Source organism: Harmonia axyridis, chromosome 3 (genome assembly GCF_914767665.1).
Source record: "Harmonia axyridis chromosome 3, icHarAxyr1.1, whole genome shotgun sequence".
NCBI classification, from domain to species: domain Eukaryota; kingdom Metazoa; phylum Arthropoda; class Insecta; order Coleoptera; family Coccinellidae; genus Harmonia; species Harmonia axyridis.
In genome coordinates, this window is record NC_059503.1 from 19,726,246 (window position 1) to 19,751,937 (window position 25,692).

The following is a 25,692-nucleotide window of genomic DNA, read 5'->3' on the forward strand; positions in this document are numbered from 1 at the left end:
ATTAAATCTATCCAATAACTCTTTGAGAAGGTTGAATTCAAGTCAACTTTGAAACCAAGTTGTGAAATTAGGGCTTGAAGTAAACATTAATACCTGTGACCAATAAGCTAGCTAATCTACCTAAATAGATCAGTCGAGTAAAAAGATTAGAATTCTAAATGAATCTACAACACTAGAAAATTCTGTACATTTTAATATTATTCTAGTCGATTTTTCACCTGACTTTTTGCCTTTTTGCCTAAGCATACTACATACAATTTTGCTTCCGCCGTTTTTTTCTGAAATTCGAGGCTTTGTTATAAATAACTATTTTTGCATTAATGATGATTCGTGACCACTACTTTCTCCCATCTTGAAAGAAGCGTACAAATCCCGCATTGGAAACACTGATCATCTTTTTAAGCTATCCACGAACCGATCCAATTTTTACTTCTTCATAGGAACGAAAGTGCTGATCAGCCAGGCCGTGTGCCATTGATCGAAACAAGTGATAGTCCAAGGGAGCAACGTCAGAAGAATACGGCAGATGGGGTAGGACTTGTCATAGTGTAAAATTCCTATATCATATCTCTCGTTGTATTGCGGCTGTTTGTTTTCGATACTCGGCTCAAACGCAATAATTGCGTTCAATAACTATGCCAGCAATTGTTCCAGTCGGCTTTAAACACTCATAATACAATACGCCAAGTATTTGGTTCCATCAAATACTGGGCATGACCTTGGAATCGTGAATATTCGGAAGCATGGCCGGGATATCCTCATGATTTTCTGCGCTTGAGATTATCGTAATAAACTCATTTTTCCTCTCCAGTCACAATGCGATGCCGAAATTCTTTCCGTCTTTGCCTTGCAGCTGTTCACAGGCAAACAAACGGCGTTCAACATCTCTCAGCTTCAACTCGTACGGCACCCAATTGCCTTGTTTCTGAATCATTTCCATGACTTTCAGGCGTTTTGAAATGGGTTGTTGCATCATTCCCAATGATCCTGCCAATTCTTGTTGCGTTTGACATGAATCTTAATCGAGTAATGCCTTCTCTCTTCCATCGTAGCTGGTCTTCCAAGTCAAAATCACCGTTCTTGAAGTGATGATACCATTCTCGGCACGTTCATTCACTAATAGTGACCTCAAGATAGGTATTTGAAATCATTCGATGAGCCCCAGCCGCAGATTTCTTCATATTAAAGCAGAAAACTAAAACCTCCCGCAAATGACGAGCCGACACAAATCAACTAATACTTCGATGGCGTTATGTTTAAAATGCCTAAGCTTATTGTATGACATCTACGATCTATTCATTTCGACCCCCACTTACCGCTTCAGCCATCTATTTCAAAACGGCAGAAGCTAATATATAAAAACGTTTTTGATCACAAATTCTTCGTATTCCGGGATACGGGTTGTTGAAGTTTCTCTTAAAAATTGACTATTTATTTCTCTGGAACCGGACGAGATATTTATTTGAAATTTGAAAGGCTTCAATCAATTCTGTTGAACAATCCGGTCGTAAAAGCCTCCAGCATAATATCCAATCTGCATAGACCATAGATCGCAAATAATAATAAAAAATGTCAGGAAACATCTACCAGACGCGGTAAGTTCTATTCGATGCCATTCTCTGGAGTGTCTAGACTTCTTGATCTACGAGGCTTACGTGTTGTCAGAATAAATACCGCAATGTTATATAAAAGTCAGTAACCGCAGCAGAAACAGTAAAGTAAATTCATAAAACCGTCCATAAAAGATGACCTTAACTGAATTTGCTTTGCTCACGTTCGGTGTCTCATTTACAAAACAAAACAAAAGAAACAAAAGCATGAGGATGATTTAATTGACTGTTTGGGATCTCTCACAACCCAGATTCACAAGCGTGAATGAAATGTGGAGACATCATTCCAAACTTGAGATGGTTGAAATATCATAACAATGACTGAAGAAAAGGGGTAAAGACAGTTTTGTTTGCAGTCGTTATTTATTGATTCGTAAAATTATGATAAAAAATATTCGACTAGTGAAATTAATGCTATAGCTCTTGAAGCATTTGATATAAGGTGTATTCGTAGTAAAAAAAAAATCATTATTTTTTCTTTAGTTATCAGTATCTCGCGTTGTATATCGGGTTGTATATCGGGTTCTACAAGATAGTGTTGGAAAGATGAGATTTCGTACTACAAAACCTTTTTGACAGTTTTGTGATTAGTTGACTCAGTTTAGTTTGAGCGCGCGACAAAGTTGAATCCACAGTTTTCCTTCGATTCAGACGAAAATGCTAGCCAGGCGGCTAAAAATGTAAATAGCATTTATGGCCCTCACTCTGCAACAGCCAATCAAGACAAAGATGCACCACGCACTAGAAGGTCAAGTGTCGAAGATGTCGATAAAGTTATGGACAATGTCGAGTCCGACCGACTCTTTCGATTACTCAACAGTAAAAATTGCACAGGAAACAGTTCGGAACCATTCGAATGAAGCTGGACTAAAGAAAAAACTCGAAAAACCTCATGGACCGCATTTTCATCTGCGAATGACGTCAGAATTGCTACCAAATCGACCCATTTTTGAAGCTGTTGATGACTTACGACAACGTCAAGCGAAAACGGTTGTGGTCAAAACGCGATGGGCCGGCGGAAACGGTGGCAAAGCTAGGATTGACGGCTAGGAAGATTTTGCTGTGTGTTTGGTAGGATTGGCAGGGAATTATCTACTATGAGCTGCTCCCCTACGGCACAACTGTTAACTCGGAAGTGTACTGTCAACAATTGGAACGTCTGAAGGAAGCAATCGTCCAGAATCGGCCAGCTTTGACCAATAGGAGAGGAATTGTATTCCATCCGGACAACGAAGGGCCACACACATCGATAGTGACTCGTAAGAAGCTCCGGGAGCTTGGTTAGGAGGTTCTTATGGATCCATCTGATAGTCCGGACTTCAACATTTCTCAGCCAAGTCTCGGTTCATTGCAAGAAAGATTTACTAGAGGAAAATTTTTTGCCAAGCAAGTTGATAATGATGCTAATATCCTGATAATTGCAATTTCTGCAACTTGACACAAATATTATTGTTGGTAGGGGCGTAGATTTACTCGTGACTTACAGAAAAGGTGAAAAGATAATTTTTTTAGACAATTGCACGAGCCAGAATTTCTGTCATAGCTATTTTTTTAAGATGAAACTGACCGTTTGGCTGAAAATTGTGATATTGCGAAAAGTTATTTCCACTAACTTTGACCATGAATAAATTTTTTTGAAGACGTAAGATCGATGGGGACTCTTTACACTTCATTTTTAATGCTGTTTCGAATATTCGTACCCATTTTCCGCTTCTGAGGTTTGAAGGTCTACTTCACCTGGACTTTTCGTATTAATTTAAACGAATATTCGTGTTTTACCATTAGTAAGTTTTTCATTTTCCTCAGAGGGAAGTAAATATTTGATTTAATATCTGCATTCAAGTACACTCTATGTTGAAATGCATATCTTATATTAGGAATATGAGGTGGAGAACTTCAAAGGAAAACTCGTACGACAAACAACTTTTTCAACGAGTCCAACAGCATCGTCTCTTTTAGGGATTGGAACTTTTCCTGACATGGGTAAATGAAAAATATTTCCGGAATTGGGTTCATTCCATTCACGTTCTTTTTAAAAGATCACAGGCTTCAGATTGAACTGACAACGGAGATATGACTATCTGATCTGCTTCGAAAAATCGAATGATTTTCATAAAAAGTACCTATGCTCATTTTATGAACCTTTAGGGGGATGTGCATTCGAATAGATATTTATTCAGAAATTCTTCGTTTGATGAAAATTCACTTTGAAATTTGTACTAAATTAAAATGTCTACGAAATGAGAGAAGTAAAAAGAAAAACTATGAAGGATTTCATTCCACTAATTGTATATAATATAAATGAAATCATTATTTATTTTAGCCTTTTTCCATTTGTACTTGGATATGGGATTTCGATGTCCATAATATCTAACTTGAACTATCTGGAGTTAATTCATCTGAAGCATCCTTTGATTATTTTTATGCAGACAAATATGATATGAAATGACGCATTCAGATATGGAGTAAGACGAAATAACACTTAATATCCTGATTGTCTGATATATAGAATATTCCTACATATACGTAAATTCTAACAAGGTAATTATTTTTTAAGGATATGCTATTCAATAGTACTTACTCTTTAGATCCAGGTAAATTATATAAATTAAATTCTTGGAAGACTATTTGGACCCTCTCTTTGCCACGACCTTGAAATTCGTATCTACAAGTAGTTTTTGGAGGATATGGCGCTGGATAATTTGGACTCGCTATGGTTCCATTCTTATTGGTATCGCTTATTATATTTATATCACACTGTGACCCTGAAAAAAAAATTAAGTTCATTATTTGAAACATTAATGATATTACTTTTAGAAAAACCTTCGACATTGTTTGCAAGAGATTTAATAGTAATATAATATCCCTATTACATCTCAAGTTTTGCATGGAAATTATATGTATTGTATATACAGACAGAACTAGATATTTCCTTTTCATTCATTGAATCCTTTATTCTTCTTTATTTGATAGAAATTGTAGCAATTGCATGATTATAATACTCTATCATCTGCTAACTAACCTCCCTCATTTTTCTGTAAAATAAAGGAAATTGTACCAAAATACCTCACATTGGTAATAATCAGGAAACTAGAATAATATTTTTGAGGTAAGGAATATTCGTTCGTATGAAAATATTTCATATTTTCTGAATGATATATGTCTACTATTTGTTTTTAATTATTAATACTCGTACATTAAATAAACGAATTTCAGCTCACACAGAATGGTCCTAACGTCAAGCTAGAAGCTTCGTTTCGCTAAATAACTATCTTTTGGGTTACAGGATACTGAGAGTATCTACTTCATTTGTTAAATAAACTCGTTGAGAAATAGGAATAAAGAACGGTTCCAGTCCTTTTGTATAAAACACGCAAGGATTCAGCTGAAGACATCTGAAAGGGTCCCTATCCATTATATGATACGTCAGACGTATTAAGTATATTTCAAACTCCTGTTGGATTTAAACATTTATTTGGGATGTTTTATGGAACTTACTATTGAAAATGGTCATAATTCATACGATTCGTTTGTTTCTCTCAGTGTGTTATTTCTAGAGAAAGATCGGGCTATCGTTTTGTCCTAATGGCTGTAATTGAGCCGACAGTGGTCCCAAACGATTGGGTTTGGCTCTGATGAAGACTTTGACGTCAACATATTCCGTATATCTGACCGCTATGTACATCAAACGGAATGTGCAGGAGATTTGAAATGTTCTTGTTTATTTAAAATTTAGACATCTCAATATCTATCCATCAGATTTCACTGAAATTTGGTGAATCTATGAAGTTAATCGATTAAGTGAGATATCCATAATTCATCTAATTACCCTATACAAGAAAAAAAACATTTTGATCTGTATCACAGAAAATATTTTCGAGAACGTATTGATTTATTTAGAATCGATGAAGATTAATTTCAAGATCAATTTTATCTATTTAAGCATGTTTTCATTATTTGCACAGGTTTTTTTCGTTTCTTCAAAGAAATCGTTCCAAAAACGACTCTCAGTTGAACCATAAAAACTACTGAGAAAAAGGTTCTAGAATTTTTCGAATCACTCGAATAGAAAATAAGTTATAGCGAAATATTTCAGAAACGCCCAGTAACTCGAGAACGAATCGATGATCTGCTTTCAAATATCTTATTATTTCGAAAAAAGAGCTCGAGGGTCTCTGAAGAATGTTTTCTTACATATTATAGTATTAGAGATACATTAAGTCAGCATCGAATTCGGGACACCCAGTAAAGACAACAGTTGTGTATAATATAAACTTTTATGTATTGGAAAAACGGCAAAGCTCAGGCATCATTGCCTAGTTGTGTTTGTTGCTTCATGAGAGTTTGAAATTTGTCTGATATTTGAAATGAACTGTAAACCCATGATATGATACAACGAATGAAGAGAAAAAAAATTGTTTTATTCGAAGATCAAGAAAAGGGGGAAAATTCCAAAGTTGCTCTAATTAAATCAAAATATTCGTAGCATAGAATAATCAGCCAGACGTTCGAGTAATGAGATTTTATTCTTTTCACATAATGGATTTCAGCTGACTACCTCTCATGAATGCAAATTAGTTGCTTGAAAAAGGACGTTTTGAAATGTTTTCAATTAGCAGCAAGGATTTACAACTTTTCAAAAAGCAAATATCATTTCGTAGAAAATTCATTCATTGTTCATTCTAGACTTGAAACTCAAAAACGAATTCCACGTAAAAGTATATTTTATTCATCTTCTATTCTTGTCAACTGAAGGTTATACTGTATTTATTTGAATTATCCAGTTTTTGATTTTCTTATTGTTGAATCTATTGGGCCCTGAGTATATGAAAAATTCTGGAGCTTTTGCTGTGAAATCGGAAGGGTTTCTTCAATCAGGACCGATTCTCCAAGTGATGATTTTTCGAATCCTCTGGTGTACCAGGATCGCTACATGCCCCTTATAATGTGGGATCATTGCCCATAGATTTATATTGATTGTATTCCTTTAAAAAAACATAAACAATGAGGGTACTCAACCTGTATTTATTCCAACGATCTCTCAATAGTTCCCTAGAATGAGGTTTCGACTTCAAACGAGTTGATCAGATTTAATACGAATGCACGACTATTTGAAATTATGGAACGAACAGTCTTTGTCTCCAACAGAATGACATTTCCCTCGAATATACATTCTCTAGTTCCTTCATTCTCAGATTCTTATCAATGACTTCCTAACTAGGAGCGCCAATTCTTGATTATGAATTCTAAGAGAAGTTCGCTTTGAGTCCCAAAATTTCTGGTTCGGCTTGATACGAGGTGAGTGGTGAAATGAATAATGAAACATTCTAAATTGCTATACGTTCTCGTAACTGACTGAGTGCGAATTTCGAACGTATTCGAACTTGTTCGACCAATTCTTGAGTTTGTTCCTTGTGTTTGGAGTCTCTTTGCTAGGTGTAATCACTTAAGGTTTAAAAGGTTCGAAATAAGTTTCTTCTCAATATGTTCCACGGAAAGCTAATGTAATCTTCTTCGCTAAGATAATTGGCAATTTACTTATGTTTCTGTTCCGTCAACAAATTTGCTCCAGCTTCCATTTTGTGTGCATAATTATAAATGTTTTCAACAAAACGGCCTCAAATGTAAATATAAAACGGTGTGTGAGTGTAGATTATTTACTTACGGAATGAATTACTCGATTTTTACCGAGGTGCGTTTGTAGCTACAAACTGAGATGTATATGTATATGTAAGAAATCCTTTTTAAAAACAAATATTTTAGTTACTAGGTTTACTAGATGACGTTAGAAAGATAGATAGATAGATGAAGGGACAATGTTCTACAAATATGTTTCTGACAGTTTTGTGATTAGTTTAGTTTAAGCGCGCGTCAAAGATGGACACGAGAAAAGAGAAAATACGCTATATTTTACAGTTTTTCTTCGATAAAGTTGAAAATGCACCGCACGAATATAAATAGTGTGACCTCAAGAAGAAGCTCGATCCATCGACCAATTTTTGAAGCCGTTGGTGACTGGTGATAAAAAGTGGATCGCTCACGACAAAGTTGATCAAAAACGGTTGTGGTCGAAACGCGGTGTCGGGAAGGCCAGGAAGGTTTTGCTGTGTGTTTGGTGGGATTGGCGGGGAATAATCTACCATGAGCTGCTTCCCTACGGCACAACTGTTAACTCTGAACTGCACTGTCAACAACTAGACCGCCTGAAGGAAGAAATCGCCAAGAAGTGGGCAACTTTGGAGAATAGAAAGCAATTGTGTTCCATCAGGACAACGTCAGGCCACACATAATAATAATATATTTATTTCCATAATCAAAACATACATTGAAAAGAAAATACGTCAATATAACTTAAGAAACTATGCAAAACTAAAACGTTCAGATTTGAAAAACAGAAATCAAGTACTCCTCGACATTGTATGGTTCCAGATTTATCAATAATTTTTTTATTTGATTTTTGAAAAGGTTTCCTTTTAGTATTTGATAACTCCTCGGGAGCTTATCAAACAGCTTCAAGCACATATATTCCACATTTCTCTGCGTCAGTGAAAGTGAATATCTGGGAAAGTGAAACGGGTGGATGCGCCTTGTTCTATTGGAATTCTCATATACCCGAAACAGATCATGGTTGTTCTTAAAAAATAATAAGCATTTTAGAATATAAGTTCCGGCAGTTGTAAGTATTCCCTGACTTTTAAAATGTCCGCGACAAGATGTCCTCGCAGTGAAACCTCGATAGTGACTCGCCAGAAACTTGATTGGGAAGTTCTTATACATCCAACTTATATTCCGGACCTGGCACCAAGTGATTACCCTCTGTTCCTGCCCATTGCAAACAATTTTGCTGGGGAAAAATTCGTTTCAATAGATGCTTGTGAAAATCGACTGTCCCAATTTTTTGCTAATAGGGACGAGGACTTATAATGAGAGAGATATAATAATAATACCTTCAATGGCAACAAGTTAGCGAACAAAACGGTGGATATTTAACCTAAATCGGATCATTCTAACTGTGGTAATTGAAGCCTGTTTTTCATGTAAAAATGATGGATTTCTTTTTACTTCACCTCCTATAATCTTTTTGCACGACCGGGCTCTGCACTAACAAAAACTTTTTTTTTGTGTGTTATAAAAAAAAATGCTTCACACAGCTAGTTAAAAACTCTTCTGGAAGATAACCAACAAAATCTGTTGCAGGGAGTTATGTTATGAAGATTAGGGAAGGTGAGATGACATTGAGTAAATAGATAGGAAGGTAGATAGGTTCAAGCGAAATTGTTTGTCTTCTTGATTTCAATTTCACATAAGACATTAATCTATTTATCTGCATATCTGGAACTCGGAACATTTCCCATGTATTTTCTTATTGGATCGAAAGTTTTGAGCTTCCAAATTAACTTCGAGTTAATTACGAATTGCTTCAACTCCTATCCAGTTTGTTAAGTAAGTATGAGTTTGACTCCTCGGTTATTCCAAAAGTTGCAAATGAAACGACAGTAATTCGAGTAACTGGTTGAAAAGAGAAATTTATTTTAAATGAACGATAATTTACTGACTTCTATAATTTACTTTACTTTCTGTTTTTTTATCGAACACGATTTAAAAGTTTCTATTAATTACTAGTAGGCAAAACATTGCAAGAATCAAATAATGTTGTCTTCCAAATGGTCAAGGGTTGTGGCTTATCCGCATAGACCACTGACTTTACATAGCCCCACAGAAAGTAGTTTAGCGGTGTTAAATCACAAGATCTTAGAGGCCAATTCACAGGTCCAAAACGTGAAATTAAGCGGTCACCAAACGTGTCTTTCAATAAATCGATTGTGGCACGAGCTGTGTGACATGTTGCACCGTCTTGTTGGAATCACAGTTCCTGGACATCATGGTTGTTCAATTCAGGAATGAAAAAGTTAGTAATCATGGCTCTATACCGATCACCATTGACTGTAACGTTCTGGCCATCATCGTTTTTGAAGAAGTACGGAACAATTACTCCACCAGCCCATAAAGCGCACCAAACAGTCAGTTTTTCTGGATGTAAAGGTGTTTCGACATACACTTGAGGATTAGCTTCACTCCAAATGCGGCAGTTTTGTTTGTTGGCGTAGCCATTCAACCAGAATTGAGCTTCATCGCTAAACAAAATTCGCTTATGAAAATCGGGAACAATGGCAATCTCATTTTGGGTCCATTCGACGAATCTACGCCTTACTTGATGATCGTTTGGCTTCAATTCTTGCACGAGTTGGATTTTGTAAGCACGCAAACCAAGATCCTTCCGCAAAATCTTCCATAAAGTGGATGGACACAGATCCAATTCCTGTTCTCGATGGCGGATAGACTCATTCGGGTCTTCCTCAATGCTACGCTATACAGCTTCTTCTGCACGCACCGTACGGCGTTTCTGGGGATGCGAGTTATCAATAAGAGTAAACGTGGTTCGAAAACGTTCCATGGTTAATCGAATTAACTGCTCTGATGGACGATTTTGTCGACGATAAAATGGACGTAGTGCGCGATACGTATTCCGCACAGAACCATTATTTTCGAAATGAAATTGTACTATTTACAAGAGTTGTTCAGGCCTGAGTCTATTCATGATGAATTGCCAAACCAAACTGAGAATAAATCACTTGACAACTGCTGAATCGGTCGCCATCTTGAACAGTTATGCCAACTTAAAGTTATATACCTCGAAAAAAAACAACCTTTATATTGGTTTTATTTCAATATCGAACTCCCTTTTGGAAAACGCTTCTTAAAATATTGCAGATACTGCATAGAATCTGAACTGTATATATTCTCAATAATGCCCCATGTAATATTGATGGTTGATATAGGAATTGAAATCCTTGTTGTCTCGAATAAAGTGAACAGCAGAAATTCCGAGCTATAGATCTATTGGGGGTCGACATTTTCTAGTTTAATTTCCAGGTGAAACAACCTATAAACAAGGTTTAGTGTGAAATCTCTTGCCTGATAGTCTGATACTACGGAATCAAAAATGAAATAAATCAAACTTTCATCGCCTCGAATCGTAGGAAAATTCTCTGCAAAGATATAAACACGAAACTGTGGACCGAGGCCATTTCAAAGTTTTTAACTGTCCCGTAACGAGATTGAACACTGTTGCGCTTTCTTATTTCCGGCAGGGACGAAGGCCCTCGTCGAATTTACTCCGAACGAAAGAATCGATCATTCGTTGAGAGTTTTCATTTCCGCCATTGCTTGGTTTCCTGCCCTGTTTTTTTTTTGTAATATGATAAAAAGGCGTCGGATGAAGTTGTCTGTTTCCGCTGTTTCGTTGGAACGGATAAATTGCGAAACGGGATTTGAATGTGCCTTTCGTATAATTTTGAGCGATTTGCCTCAGCTCGCGGAACTCATCAATAAAAGTAACGGTTTAATTTTTTTCACTCTAGATGAATATCGTTCGGATTATTCTTCATTTGATTTTCGTCAGTCAGGGATTATTATGAATGAGAGCTTTCAGAGTTTTTATGACTAATAGGCCATTTGACAGTTCGAAAAATGAGAAACGGAAGCGAACTCAGGAGCTTTTGAGCGCTGGTTCTTTTCTATATAGGAGTGCAACTTTGCTTCCGCCGTTTTTTCCGAAATTTGAGGCTTTATTGTGGAAAGCTGGTTATTCATTTATGATTCAAACTATTGTCTACCGCTGGCCACTACTTTCTTCCATCTTTCGGGCAGCGATCCACGATTCGATCCAACTTTTTACTTCTTCATAAGACCGGAAGTGCTAGTCAACCAGATCGTGTGCCATTGATCGAAACAAGTGCTAATCCGAGGGAGCAACGTCTGGAGAATACTGCGGGTGTGGTAGGACTTCCTATTTCAATGTTTCCGAGTATGTCTCTACCACTTTCGCAGGTCGAGCATTATCAAGCTGTAAAATCACTTTATCATGTCTCTCGTTGTATTGCGGCCGTTTGTCTGTCAATGCTCGGCTCAAATGCCCTAATTGCGTAATTGTTTCAGTCGGTTTTAAGAACTCCTAATACACTACGCCGAGCTGGTCCCACCAAATGCTGAGCATGAATTTGGAACCGTGAATAATTCGTTTTGGCCGTCGATGTGGAAGCATGACCGGGATATCCTCATTATTTTCTGGGCTTGGAATTGTCGTAATCAACCCATTTCGTCTCCAGTCACAAGGCGATACAGAAATTCTTTCCATCAACGTCTCTCATGAGTTCCAAAATGGTTGTTACAGGGAGATGACTACTTTTCCTTCCGTCCCATTTTGGAGCTCAAAAATTTTTGTGTAACTGTTGAAAATATTGTTGTAGTTTGTGAGATTGAGTGCTGAATCGATGTTATAACATAGCAAATCGTCATAAATGTGGAAGATGGTTGTTATAAACTATGTTTGCCACTGTGGGATGATATAGGTTAATCCTAGACTCCGTGACCCCAGGAATCATTCCACATTACTATTATCGATTGAATTATTTTATATTACATTACTTGATTAGCATTACTGCTGAGCCCTACTCATATTTTGGTCCACAGTGGGGGTTTACACTGCCCAAAGTATGGTACTTTGAATTGAATGAATGAATGAATGAATGAATGAACGTCTCTCATCTTCATCTCGTACGGCACCCAAATTCCTTGTTTCTGCATCATTTCCATGACTCTCATGCTTTTTGAAATCGCTTGTTGCGTCACTACCAATGATCCTGCCAATTATTGTTGCGTTTGACACTAGTCTTGATCAAGTAATGCCCCCAATTCTGCATTTTCGAAAACCTTCTCTTCTCCACCGCCATGCTGCTTTTCGACGTCAAAAACACCGTTCTTGAAGCGTTGAAACCACTTTCGGCACGTTCTTTCAGTAATAGCGGCCTCACCATTGGTATTTTAAAGCATTCGGTGAGCCTCAGCCGCAGATTATTTCATATAACAGCAGAAAATTAAAACCTTCAGTAAATGACGAAAATTTGGATCGTAAGCTGACTTGTTAGTATAGTCAGTATCTTTCATCCAATATTTCCCCTGAATTTTCTACAGTTCTGATAATGTGAACAGCTTGAAATTTTACACGGAGCTTGATATTGTTATGCCATATCAACAAAATCTCAACTTCCTGAATTTTTTCGTCACGGTTATATTTTTTCAATATATTTCCTGAATTTTCCATGCTTCTGGTAACTCGATAAACATGAAATTCTACACGAAGCTTGAAATTGTTGTTTTCATCCAAATGCAAGTTTTCATCTCTATCCAATCAGCAAATTTGAAATTACTCGAAAAAATGGATTGCCCCTAGAGACTTCAATCTCCATAAGTTTGATGCCAGAAGCTCAGAAGCCAAGTAGGAAATTCTCAGCTTCAGCGGGAAAATATGGATTCGTTAGCGTTTTATTGAAGATGGGAGAAAAAGAGCTGAGAATAGAGAAGATCGTGTAAATGAATTATTTTCGTCTAGACGTCTATGAATAATTCACGAAGTCTGCTGTAAGGTTCAGAACAATAAACTTTGTACTCAAGTCCTTCTGTAACAGTGAATTGGTAAAGTGGAACATGTTGATTAGGAGGGGTTCAATCATGAAAATAATGCTGTCCAGTTTCAATCGTATTTTTATCAATTCGACAACATTACAAACCTGTTTTTCAATCGGATGAGCTTTATTGGTTGTTCAATGGAATCCTTATAGTCATGAACTCTTCTCAACCTGATGTGTGTTTGTTATAGGGAACTGTAATGAATAAAAGAAAATTTTGTGATCCAGATGATATTTCTAGGACCCCCAATTGTAGTTTGGCGAACTTCGGCGAGACTTTCTCGAGCCACATTTACGTAGGTGTACCCTCTGCCTAAGGATTATGGTGTTTCGTCCCGAGATCGCTGGTGGACTTTCAGATAAGCAATTCAGCGATCTCTGCCAAAGACACCCTCTCTTAACATCATGGAGAAGTGATCTCCATAAACCCGACGGGGCCAAAGTAGAGTGTGGTGCGACGCCCATAACGCCACCTCTCGGGCAGACAGAGTCATTATTATTGAAGGTATTACCTTCAAATTATTTAGTTAAAGTTTTCAAACAATCACCATAAGGCCAGTATCTATAATCATTGGATATATGGAATCTTTAGTTTGGACTTTAGACCTATTGATCATGAGTTTGAAAATTGCCACATATTATTTCAAGCATTTACCATTAATAGTATATTGTGCAACAAGTGGGGAAAGTCTAACTATTCTCGTGAGTGTGGAAGTTTGTGGCACTCGCCTTTCAGGCTCGTGCCGCAAACACACGAGCGAGAAAAGGACTTTCTCCACATGTTGCACACTATACTTTTCCTACAACTGCACAAATTTCAATAATTCAAGTGATGGACTTGATTCAAAATCAAAATGGCCTTCGTTGACAGTATGTGCTAATTTATTGCGTTTCCATAGAAACGACTCAAAAGCCCAATTTCATTGGCCTACTAAGCGAGGTGTGGGCAAAGTGCCGTGGGAAATATTATTTCCCACAGTATGAGCAATACATAGTTTTGAAATTGGGTAAGCTATGAAGAATACGCTACTGTTTATAGCAATTGAAGAATAGTTATTTATAATACAAGTGCAGGAGGCATTGATATTCTTCCACGAGTTCTAAATTCAAAAACGAGCCACGAAGTGGCGAGTTTTTGAATGAACGAGTGGTAGAATGAGCCTTCTGTACGAGTATTATACATTATTTTCTCTAATTCATTGCATATTTATTGAAATTAATGAAATATTTCCATAAATATCATTCAGTGATTTTTGCATTGAAATATGTTGGTTGGCAGAACTGATTTCTTTAAGGCAAATTGATGAATTGACAGATAAAGCCGTGGCGGAAAGTTCGGAGTACCAACATATAATAATAAAATATAACCATGAAAACTGTGTGTTTCTGATATATTCTCGCACGATTTTGTTCTACAAGATGTGGAAGAATGAACGGAATAACCACAGAATTGGAGAAAAACAATTTTAAGGTGAAGGATCTATCGACGCAATAGGTTTAAGGCCTGAATTCATGTTTCTCAATGTGAAGAATCTGCTCAATGACAGATAAGAATTGTGAAAATGTGAAGTTCATGCGAAAAGTCGATATGTTTCGAATTTGCAGTTGAAATATTTGAAACCTGGAAGATTCTCTTAAATCATTGCGCACGAACTATTTTCGATATCCTGGTAGACTTGATATGAGGTGAACTTGGTAGTCTATTGTTTGACATCTATTCAATTTATGGTTGGTACATTGGATGCATTCTGTAATAGAATTTGGAGTCCTGGCAACGTTATTCGATTACTGGGACCATTTCTAGTCGGCTCAGAGGTGAGGCTGAGAGATAATGCTAATGAAAGTACATACAGATAGTGCTCAAATTCCTTGAGCGGAAATGAACGATTTGTATCCAAATGGGACAATATTGTGCAAAACATATTATATCTTCGAGTTCGCCTCCTTGAAATCATAGAACTTAAAGTAGGTACGATTACAAAGAATTCAAATATATTTGCTGAATTATTCTCCTTAGAGTTTTATGTATACTAAAAGGATCATTGAGTATTATTAATCTCTAGACTTTGACGGTCGGTCTGTTGAATAGAGTTATAAATAAATAAATAAATAAACTATGGTAGGTTTCTTCAGAGTCTTCTCGGTCATAGATTGTATCTTGATACAGGATTTCTCCGAAAATATTCAACAGGAAGTGAATGTGTGCTTGTGAGTTTAGATATTGTTCCACACTGGTTCTTATCAAATGGTTTTTGAAATATTAATCGCACATAATTTCATGCTTCTTATAACATTAAGCTGTTTCAAGTGAAAAAGTAATGTTTACGAATCCACCATTTTGGTGGGTTTGCTATGGATAATTCTTTAGGTATAGCTATCGTTAACTTCGTAAAGGAAAAATTGGAAGAGGATAGGTACTTTACGAACATCACAAAAGAAGCTTTCAGCTCGGCTTCGATATATGGATCCTACTTTCATCATCCGTTTTCACAGTGAAGAACGTGTCAATTTGAAAAGAGACCACCCATGATATATCGGCTCCCATGCAAAATCAGAAAAAACGCAAAAAGTGGTAAGACCGAGACGTCATACACGTAGAATGTCGTTTCCTCTTACACTCTCAAACAAGGCTACCGCAGCTGGGGATGAACTAGAGATTAGACTAAGTCTAGAAATCTCGGAAATTTCAACTCCGTTGACTATAATTATATTATTTCTGGTTTAGATGAACATTCTGATTCATCATTCATCATTTGAAATAGGAAACGTACCTTGTTTCATTAAATTAGCCAGTAACAAACAAAGGACATTCTGAATGAAGAGCAAATCTCCAGCGTTCCTTCATAAATCAATCCCAAGATTTTGTGTGAACCGGGACCAATCTTTTATAAAGTGATTTACCCATCGTCTCTAGTTTGGGAGAGAGAGATTAATGCTATCAGAGGCACCAATTTGCACCGATCCCCTTACCGTTGCCAAGAGACCATAATTCAATTGCTAAGGTTCTGTTATATGGCAGAAATGGGATGATTTCAGCACGATACTATTTCACCTGGGGTCACATATCTTACAATATCGAATGTGGGAATCGACTCTGGAAAATTTTACGGTTCTTTATCGTCACATTCTGCCGTCACACTGGAACTGGAATTTATTGTTGGACTGGGTTTATAAGGAGATAGTAAAATGTCTCAAGTGTTCTCAAGTTCGAGTAGCAATATTTTCGATGATATATCTGAGAAGGGTAATGGGATAACACTGTGTACTCTTCAACAAGAATGATATGCGATTAATAATAAGGATATGAGTTTTTTATTATACTACGTAGAATATGTCGAACATAAATGTTGAAAAAACATATGATTTACAATGATATGAAGGATAAATTTTCGAACTCTATCAAATAACATTATTTCCTCTCCTTATATATCCTAAAAAAAACTCGAGAGAAACACTGATTCAGATGGCTTCCCTGTTGTTTTAACGAAAGAAGACAATTAGAGAAATAGCCTATTAACAACTCCCAATTATCGCACCATCCTAAAATTTTTATTCTTGATAAAGAACCATTTTATATGGTTACTGAATATTAGGAAATTGATACTTTTGCTATATGAGTTTCAGTCAAAACAATTCGACTAATACACGGGTTAATACCACTTGTAGTTAATTATAAAGTAAGTGAGTTAACTTTTGAGGAATGTTTATTCATGACTTCAATTGCTTTGGGTTGAATAATGTCGTTTTAAAAAGTCAAAATGGGATGATTAGGTGTACTAAAAGTAACAATCGTTCATGTTTGATATGTTTAAGTATGTTTGTTAATAAATACCCCAGAATAATAAACATAGATAAGGAAGCATATGTCATTTTCAGTAAGCAATTTTTGTCCCCAACATGAATTATCAAATTTAACATGAAGCGCTCTGAAATGAAAACATATCAGTGGTTCGATATAACACAAAATTCGCGAGTTTCTCCACAAGAAACGCACTTCTTATATTCCATAGTTAATCAACCTTTCATATTTACTCAAAATAAATTGAAATAAATACCTAAATATATCAGACATTCATAAAACAAATTTCAATCGCGCCAAACGACGTGAAACAACCGATAACACTAGGAGACCAAAAGCTGCCAAACCTTGGATTTTCAGCACAGAAAATAATGAATATTCTGCTTATTATGAATTCGACAATTATGAAAAATATCGTATTCCAATTTGCATATTTAATTGAAAATCATTCAAATGAATATATTTTATTCAATATTATATACATTCATTACGATATAGTAAAATTGTGGATTTGAAAATACATCACAATCCGACAACGTAATCTAAGCATGTTGGGGGCATGTAAAAATTGCGTCTACTCCCACTATCTATGTTTATTACTCTATGATAAATACTATCAATTTTTTTCATTGTCAGCTGTTATTTTTGGTGAAATTGTATTTTCATCGTAAGTAAATTCAGCCATGGGTTAATGAGTTACTTACTGACGCCTCTAGCCGAGCAACCAGTAAACAGGATCTATCATCTTCGCTATTCAGAAAGCTAGATCATGTAAAAAACGAATAATTTCCGTGATGATGCCATATTAATAATAATTAAATAATTATTCATCGTTATAGCGAAGAATACTTTCCTAAACTTCCAGGTAATTAAGCGTGAAAAAGCAACCTCCAGCACATCCATCGTTGCCCGCAGTTTAATGGACCTTTGAAAAGAAGTTCCAGTAATGAACTCGAAAAATGCTTAATACGAAACGCCAAACTTGGCTTCCTCATGGCGACATTCATTGTTGCTCTTAAAAATTTAACAGCGCATCGCATTAGGGCGGCCGTGCATAGTTTCGCGCTTCTTTATGAGAAGGGACAAAGTTGGCCGATTTTCGGAGCTGTTCTAGCAACATCTGTGCGCTGTTCTTGTTGCAAGGGAAACCGTCTAGTTCCCTGCATTGAATAAAATATGAATACGGAAAGCTGTTTTGTTCTAGCGCAGAGCGATAAACTCGGCCTCAATGAGTGGAAAGGTATTGCCAACTGTTTAACTGATGGAAATATTACACTCCCATTGAGTTAACCGGACTATCATATTTTAGGAGGGTGTATCTCCATGCAGCACCAAAGTTATTTTCATTCCGAATGAAATACTTCCAATGTACGAATGAATGAAAACGTTAAATTCAATTGCCGTAAAGTTATGAGGAAATTAAGTTTAGTGTTTTCATTTAATTTATGATGAATTTCCATCTAATGTGGATCGAATCTAACAAAAACTAATGGTTCTATATCAGACCCATCCTGCAATACATATTTTTCTTTCACGATAGGGGTAGGTAACAATTTGTTCTGCGACTTTTTCAAAACGAACATGCAAGCGTTAAAAAACAGAAAGTACTGAGTCAGTAGCTTTTGAGTGATGTTCATTCTTGAACCAATTGCACCTTTGGAGATCACTATATATCGCTATATATAGATATGTGGTCTCCAATAGCACAATTGATGCATTAATGAACAAACGCTAAAAAGCTCATCAGTTCTCTTCAGTGCTTTCCTCGTTTTTCTTCGATATTCCGCTTGAATTTTGTATGGCTCTAATAACTCAACGGAAACGAATTTTTCACTAATCTTGTTAATCTTTATGAATATCAAAAAATTGAGAACTTTGTGTCTATTTCTTCACAATAATATATCTTTATGATATATTTGGTTTATTTTTGTCTTGGAATATAATTCCAATTCTAAAAATGACAAAATTAATAATGAACCAAAAGAAAATTCAAAATAAGAAAAACTGTACAAATTGAGTAAACGGTTAACAAATTGAATAACTAAATTAACATAAAGACATATATTATTGTAAAGGAATAGACAAAAAGTTGTCAATTTCTTGATATTTATATTGAATACCCTTCATCACGTGGACTCATTAAACCATTATAATGTTATTCTTTATATACACGCGAAATTTCACCACGACAGGATCTGTTGTCACGGAAGTATTGGGTATTCCTTTTCTAATATTCTTCTTGCATTTTCTTTGATTTGGAAAGAATCATCATTTTAAATTGTTTAGTATTTTCATCCGAAATTTGGAACTGCCATATTTACGGAACCCCTATTCGTATTATGCCCATTGACTTAACGTCTAGATACGAACGTACCCTGAAAATAAGTTTCTAGTTTTTTCGTTCGGGAGTTATCGTATTTACGGCTGGCCGAAAGATGGGACGGACGGAAATTATTGAATTTGTCCACGAATTCGTTACTTGTGAATCGAATCTTATCATATGATAACATTCCCGGAAAAAATTGGAAAATTGTACAAAAATTGTGTAGAAATAATAGAGCGATCTGTTTAAGGAACGAGAGCTCAAAAATGAAGTGAACAATGACATCATGCTTTGTTTGATTTCATATAGAGAGCTTATTTTCAGGATTTCAAAGATAAATAATTTATTGGTATATAAATTCTAGGCAATGCTAGTTACTTTTGAAACATAAATCTGGCATAATTATCCAGATTATCACAAAACCTTTTTAAGCGCATGTTTATCAAGCATTTCGTCACAATTTTTCTATATTTCGAATTTTAAGTCTCAAAGGATAAGGTTTGACTTACTGATGATGAATTTCTAGTCAAATTCAAAGATGCCTATCTGGACGTACTATATCTACCTTTATAGAGTTCTGCGGTCTCGAGGGGTGAAATTGGTGTACGAATGACTGTGTGCTCGGAAGCTTCTGACACCACATCAGTGCACTCTTCAGTTTTTTTCTTGATATTGTAGCTTGAGCCTCAGAATTTGAAAATGAACATATTTTCCTCAAATATGTTGCCGAGCGAAATTTTCCTCATCGAAGCACCCTGAACATATTTTATATTGGATGGATAATAAACTAAAGGGATAAAAGTGACAGTGAGTTTGCCAAAATATAAAGAAAAAGTAATTCTTCTATTAAACCCTTTTACGTTCAATTAATTCGCGATAGGAAACTATAATTCAATTTCGTATGCCTATGGCGTTGACAACATTGAATGTTCTCAAATTAATGCAAAGCTACCAAGCTTACGCATTAATCAGTTCGAGATTAGTTGGGATCTTACTTATGAAAACCTATAAATCATCTCCAGATCGGTTAACGCATAAATAAAGTTGAGCCGAGAGTGAATGTAGAGAGTTTCTCTGAATTCTAAGAATAGTGAGAATTATTCCAAGTAGCTGCCTGTTGAATAAAACCCTAACAAGCTCTTTATATTTTTTCTATAATTTCAAACTCATTTCAATTGATTAAACTGAATTTAACGTTGCATTATTCCAATGACATATCCATAAGTTTTATGATTGAAAAGTACAAAAAATGTTTTTTAGTATTTCTACTAGACAATCAAATTATTCACTTATACATATTTGCAATTAATAATTCTTGACCATATCAGTGCCTTTAATGAGTGGTTGATTCAATTAGTAATAATAACTTTTTATTGTGTCAATTTTATGGAGTTTTTAATGATTGGTGGAGGAATTTACCAATGTGTGCTACTGCTACATTAACATCAATATAAAAATTTAGGGAGGGCCCAGACCATTTGAGGAAGATTTATTAATTTTTTTTAATGGAAAAAATAATAAGATGGATTTTATATTGTGGCATAAATATATTCATAATATAACTTTCCGAACAAACATTAATTTTTTTGATGAATTTTCACATAAAAATATGTATATACATGAAGTTTTGTCAAAGGCTGAAAAACGGGTTTTCTAAAATTAAAAATGAAGAAGTATCATTGTATCTGTAAGTATCCTTTAAATCCACGTTAGTGCCTCCCTCATTTTTTAATTTCTTACACTAAGTTGAATTGCCTACCAATACCACAGTGTATATTATCAGTCTCTAATGCCGCTAAATCTGAGTAATACCCAAGGGTAGAAATCTGGAGCGAGTTATTCAATACACCTTAATCCGGGGACAGTTTATCCAATTAAATCCCTGGACAAATAACAAATCCAACATCTGAAAACCTTCAACATTTCCAATTTGGAATATGTCAAGTCGAATAAAAATGATACGTGTTGCGTGTATGCACAGAATTTTCCGATACTTCTCAATATTTAGTGAAACACGCAGATTGGATAGCTATAAATAGATAGCTACAGAGTTCTGTACCCATTCTACATACGTTAAGGGGGCTGAAATTCGAAGTTGTGGGTCACTTTACGCGGATACCAATCTCATGCATTTTTGAGGAACCACAATTCCTGAAATCTCTCCAACGGATTGCATTTTTCATTCGGAAAGGGCGATAGGAAGGTCCTGTTAGTTACAAGGGAGATAAAATAGTTCCTTCTTCCTCAAATATATCACAGTGCCATATTTTATTTCGCAGGGAGTGCTGTGCTTCCTTAAAGTGAGAAATAGGGGTATCAAATATGCACAGAGTTTCATTTTCAAGATGAGAAGAAATAGTATCTTTGAAAGGGTTGACCGCTGAGCCTTATTACTTCTATTAGGGTTTTTTGTATTCATCAATTGCTTTCAAGTTGAAGCCTTGCGATTACAATTTGGTCTCCATTTTTCAAATTAACATTCATATAACGCATATAACGCCTGAACAAATTTGTCTGTCTGTCACGCTGTGTGCACGCACACCCTTGCAACACCTCAAATTTTACAATTCTCATCCGATCCTAATGAAATTCAGAATGGTTTGGGATATAGATAGCCCCAATAGAAATATTCTGCCTTATTTTTTATGAGTCTGATAACGCCATCATAACAAAATTTCGCTCGAAGCTCGAAATTCTTACTACATATTAAGTGTTCCTGAATTGGAGGTAAAAAGAAGAATGGAAGATTTCTTGGATAATTTTGAGAAAAAAGTTCTATTAACCTGAGCCCGCAAACGAGATACAGGATGTTTTTTGTAGTCCTACTTTTTTGTGATGATTATATCAGTTAATCGAATCTGAAAGTGAAAGTCAAAGCCCAAACAACAAAGGCTTCATTAATATCAGGCTACCTAAGAGATACAGTTTGGCGTAATAAACACATAAGTACAAGGAGCAAAGTCAGAAATGCAATAGAAACAGGAGCCGAGAACATAGTAAATAAGCGACTATTAAGGACAACTGAAATGCGAACACTAAGGACAATAACAGGACATACGCTATTTGACAGAAAGAGAAGCAAGGAAATAAGAGAAATGTGTGAGATTCAGGACGTGGTAAGATGGTCAAGCAATCGAAGAAGAGAATGGAGATACCATGCAGATAGAATGCCAGATGACAGGTTGGCTAATATAGCAAAAGAACAGAGGGCCAATACTCCTAGACCACCTGGATGACCACCTATAACATGGTATGAAAGCTGGTCTTCATCATCCCAACTCCTCCTGGAAAACCATTGATGCAAACACAGGACCTTAGTCCTAACGTAAGGGGAAGAAGAAGAAGAAGCTATATTAATTTTCCGCCCAGACAAAGTAGGAATTTTACCCACAAACTTAATAGAGATGTTTGGATCCCTTTTTTCTACAAAATTTTTTGGGGTTTTTAGCCTCAATTCAATTCAATCTTGGAAAAAGGTTTGCTACTACAATATTTTTTTGTTCATGGAGACAAACTGAAAAAAATGCCATCTTAGAGTTGCATTTATGCGATACGATTGGTTAAATCTCAGAACTTCATTCACCTACATGATGTGTTGAAAATACGATCCGGTCCATTCAAAATAGGATAAATACCCGTTTCCAATTAACCGCTTATTTCGTTGACTAAACCTCATTATTGTCGGATGGAATTAGATTAGCTCTAATGAATGGGAAAGGTCGGACGTAGAAATAATTATAAACGGCGAATTGCTAGCTTTGCAAATGGAATGGGAGATAAACTATATTATCAATGGCAAAGTACGAATGCATAGACCTCATATCGGCTCAGTGACAAGGAATAAGTAGTTCAGGCTGATCGAAAATTCAGTCGTGCTGGACAGTGTTTTGAACTAAACGAACTTTTTATAGATTACTCAGTGGTCTTCTGGAATGTCAATGTTGAGTTTTCGACTACGTACCTCTTGTGATCACTTGGAGGAGGGAAAAACTACAATTTTCCGACTTCTTCTGGTTTTTTTGTATCTTACTCAAAAAAACCTCTTGAAATAGAAAAACTTTCTCAGTACAAAGTTAAAGACTATAAGTTTTCCATGGAAATCACTCTCCATATGGCTTTTCAAACAGATAGGTAATGATAAACAGTATTCTGAAAAAATTCTACATTTTGAAGAATATTGATGGCTTGTGCATCATAAATTCATTATTCAACATCTCTATGTATACCATTCAAAATATTTAGCACCTAGCCCAGCAGATCTACCTGGTGGGTATACCTACATAGCTGGTATATCTGTTGAATCTTCATCAAAGGGGAATTTTCGAAATGCTGAGACCCAGACAATAAATTATCTGGTTTGGTCTCTTTTTTCAAAGTGGAATACGGGGTTGCTTCTGACGAGCCAAGTTGATCAATTTCTGTGTTCTAGATTCAGTACGAATTTCTACTCATAGACAACCTAGATCCAAATAATTTCACAAGACCAATTCCTTTTCAATAATTTCAATAAGATGATCATCAGAACTATCACCCTAATGATGTCTGAAATGAATAATAAAGATATCAGAGAAAGAGAGGTGAAGATAATTATCAAAGAGCTACATGAGATGCTATAAATTATTCAGTTTTTTTTACTGCAATCAAGTCGAATGTATATGTACAAGAGACTGGTACAGGCAACACTGCTACACTATTGAATTCATCCCTTTATTTCAAACTTCTACTCTCGGGTGCAACCTTTGAACTCTTTGGGATCGAAAAAAGTCTTCAACGACCCTGATCAATTTCACAACCAGATAGTTGGGATTGGTGAAATATTTCTGGTGAAGTTGTATGGTGAGATCGATGTTGACCATCTGAAAGAGCTGAAATAAGGGGTAGAATTCGAAAAGCGTCAAAACCAGCTTGCCTCGTTCTGGACATATCTGCAAGTAAGTACAGAGAATGAGGAACCAGGAGAGCCAGCTCAGCTTGGTGCTGGAGATTTAGAGGACAAGGTGGATATTGAAATGCACCTTCTTTCCAAGCTTACTTTAAGATTTGGAATTGGAATTTGGAATTTTTCTGAATGCTGTATTGCAGTACCAATGTTGGTTCACAATGTGATTTTTATGGGAAATATGATGCACCTCAACTTTGTACTGAGAAAGTTTTTCTGTTCGACATATAGTCTTTGAGGTAAATGAAGAAAATGACAAGCATTCAACAAAATGATGGGTTTTCCCCATCCTTAAATTAGCAGTTCACGAGGTCGAAAACTCAGCATTGGCGTCCAATAGAACCCGAGCATGTTGTGTTTCTTTGATAGATCGAAAAATGGCATCAAAATCTGTACAATTCTCGGAAGAATGGCAATGCTTGGGACATAAATCCAATCGATCTACGATAAAGTCACCAAGCTCCACTATGTAAATAAGTATGACCGGAACACAAATTCGTAATCCTTGTATCGAATCGATTGAGATCAATTCCAATACCATCCCAATATTCGAAAATAACAGACCTTGTGACTATTCAGAGACGAGCGCTCAAGAATGGTTTGAATGAATTAATCTTTCTCTAAATGAACCAATATAATTCTATTAAATTATTGCACTTACTCGGTGAAATGAGAAAACATTTCAATATAACATCTCCGCAGTTGCACCAAAATGTTATCGATGCTTTCAATGCGAACAAAATATACATCAGAGAGTAGATAACAGAAATGTGTTTATCTGACGGTTGTGATGTCTGAAGAAACAATACCCTTCGTTCCCGTTAGGTTGAAATGTTACATAACTAATAGGGTTCTGTCGTATTCCTAACATCTGGTGGTTCTCCAGGCATCAACTTCTTGACACTGCAAACATTGTCTATTTGACGAACAAATGTTCTACATGTAATAGAATTGGGATAGGTGTATATTTTACGTTGAGGACGACTTCTTGAAATTTTAATCAGGGAAAACGAGGCAACCAAAGTGTTAGGTTAGGTTAGGTTTGTTTCAAAAAAAATGTAGAATTTCTATATCTCACAGTCATATTTCACTGAAATTTGGACTGTATAGGATGTTAATGAATATAATTAGCTATTCCAGAATTCAGCTATTAACTTTTCAGATGGCGAAAAATGATCATGTTTTTCTGAATAACTGATTACTCTATAACCACAAAATTATTTTGCCTTTTTTCGGTCATTTGCAGGCAAGACCGAAGAAGTCCCTTAAGCAAGAAAATACAAGGAATGAATTTTCGTGGGGCGATCATAAAAAAATAATAAATTTCAATTCAACGTCACAAATCAGTTATAACTTTGACAGAGTTGTGTTTGAAATAATGAATAAAGTATATTGAAGCAAAAATTAATGCTTGAAATGGAGTGGAATAACATGAGTACGAATTTAAATCCATGTGCAAATTTCCTCAATGCCAGTGAATGCTTTCAATGAGA

General features: G+C 35.8%; 1 protein-coding gene across 1 annotated transcript in view; it reads right to left on the reverse strand.

Moving 5' to 3' along the window:
* The window catches only part of LOC123675511 (suppressor of lurcher protein 1), a 230,051-nt gene that overhangs the window by 11,771 nt on the left and 192,588 nt on the right, over positions 1 to 25,692 (reverse strand). Inside the window, exon 9 of the mRNA XM_045610872.1 lies at positions 4,192 to 4,375. Coding sequence (XP_045466828.1) covers positions 4,192 to 4,375 — 184 coding nt within the window. The remainder of the gene's footprint in view (positions 1 to 4,191; positions 4,376 to 25,692) is intronic.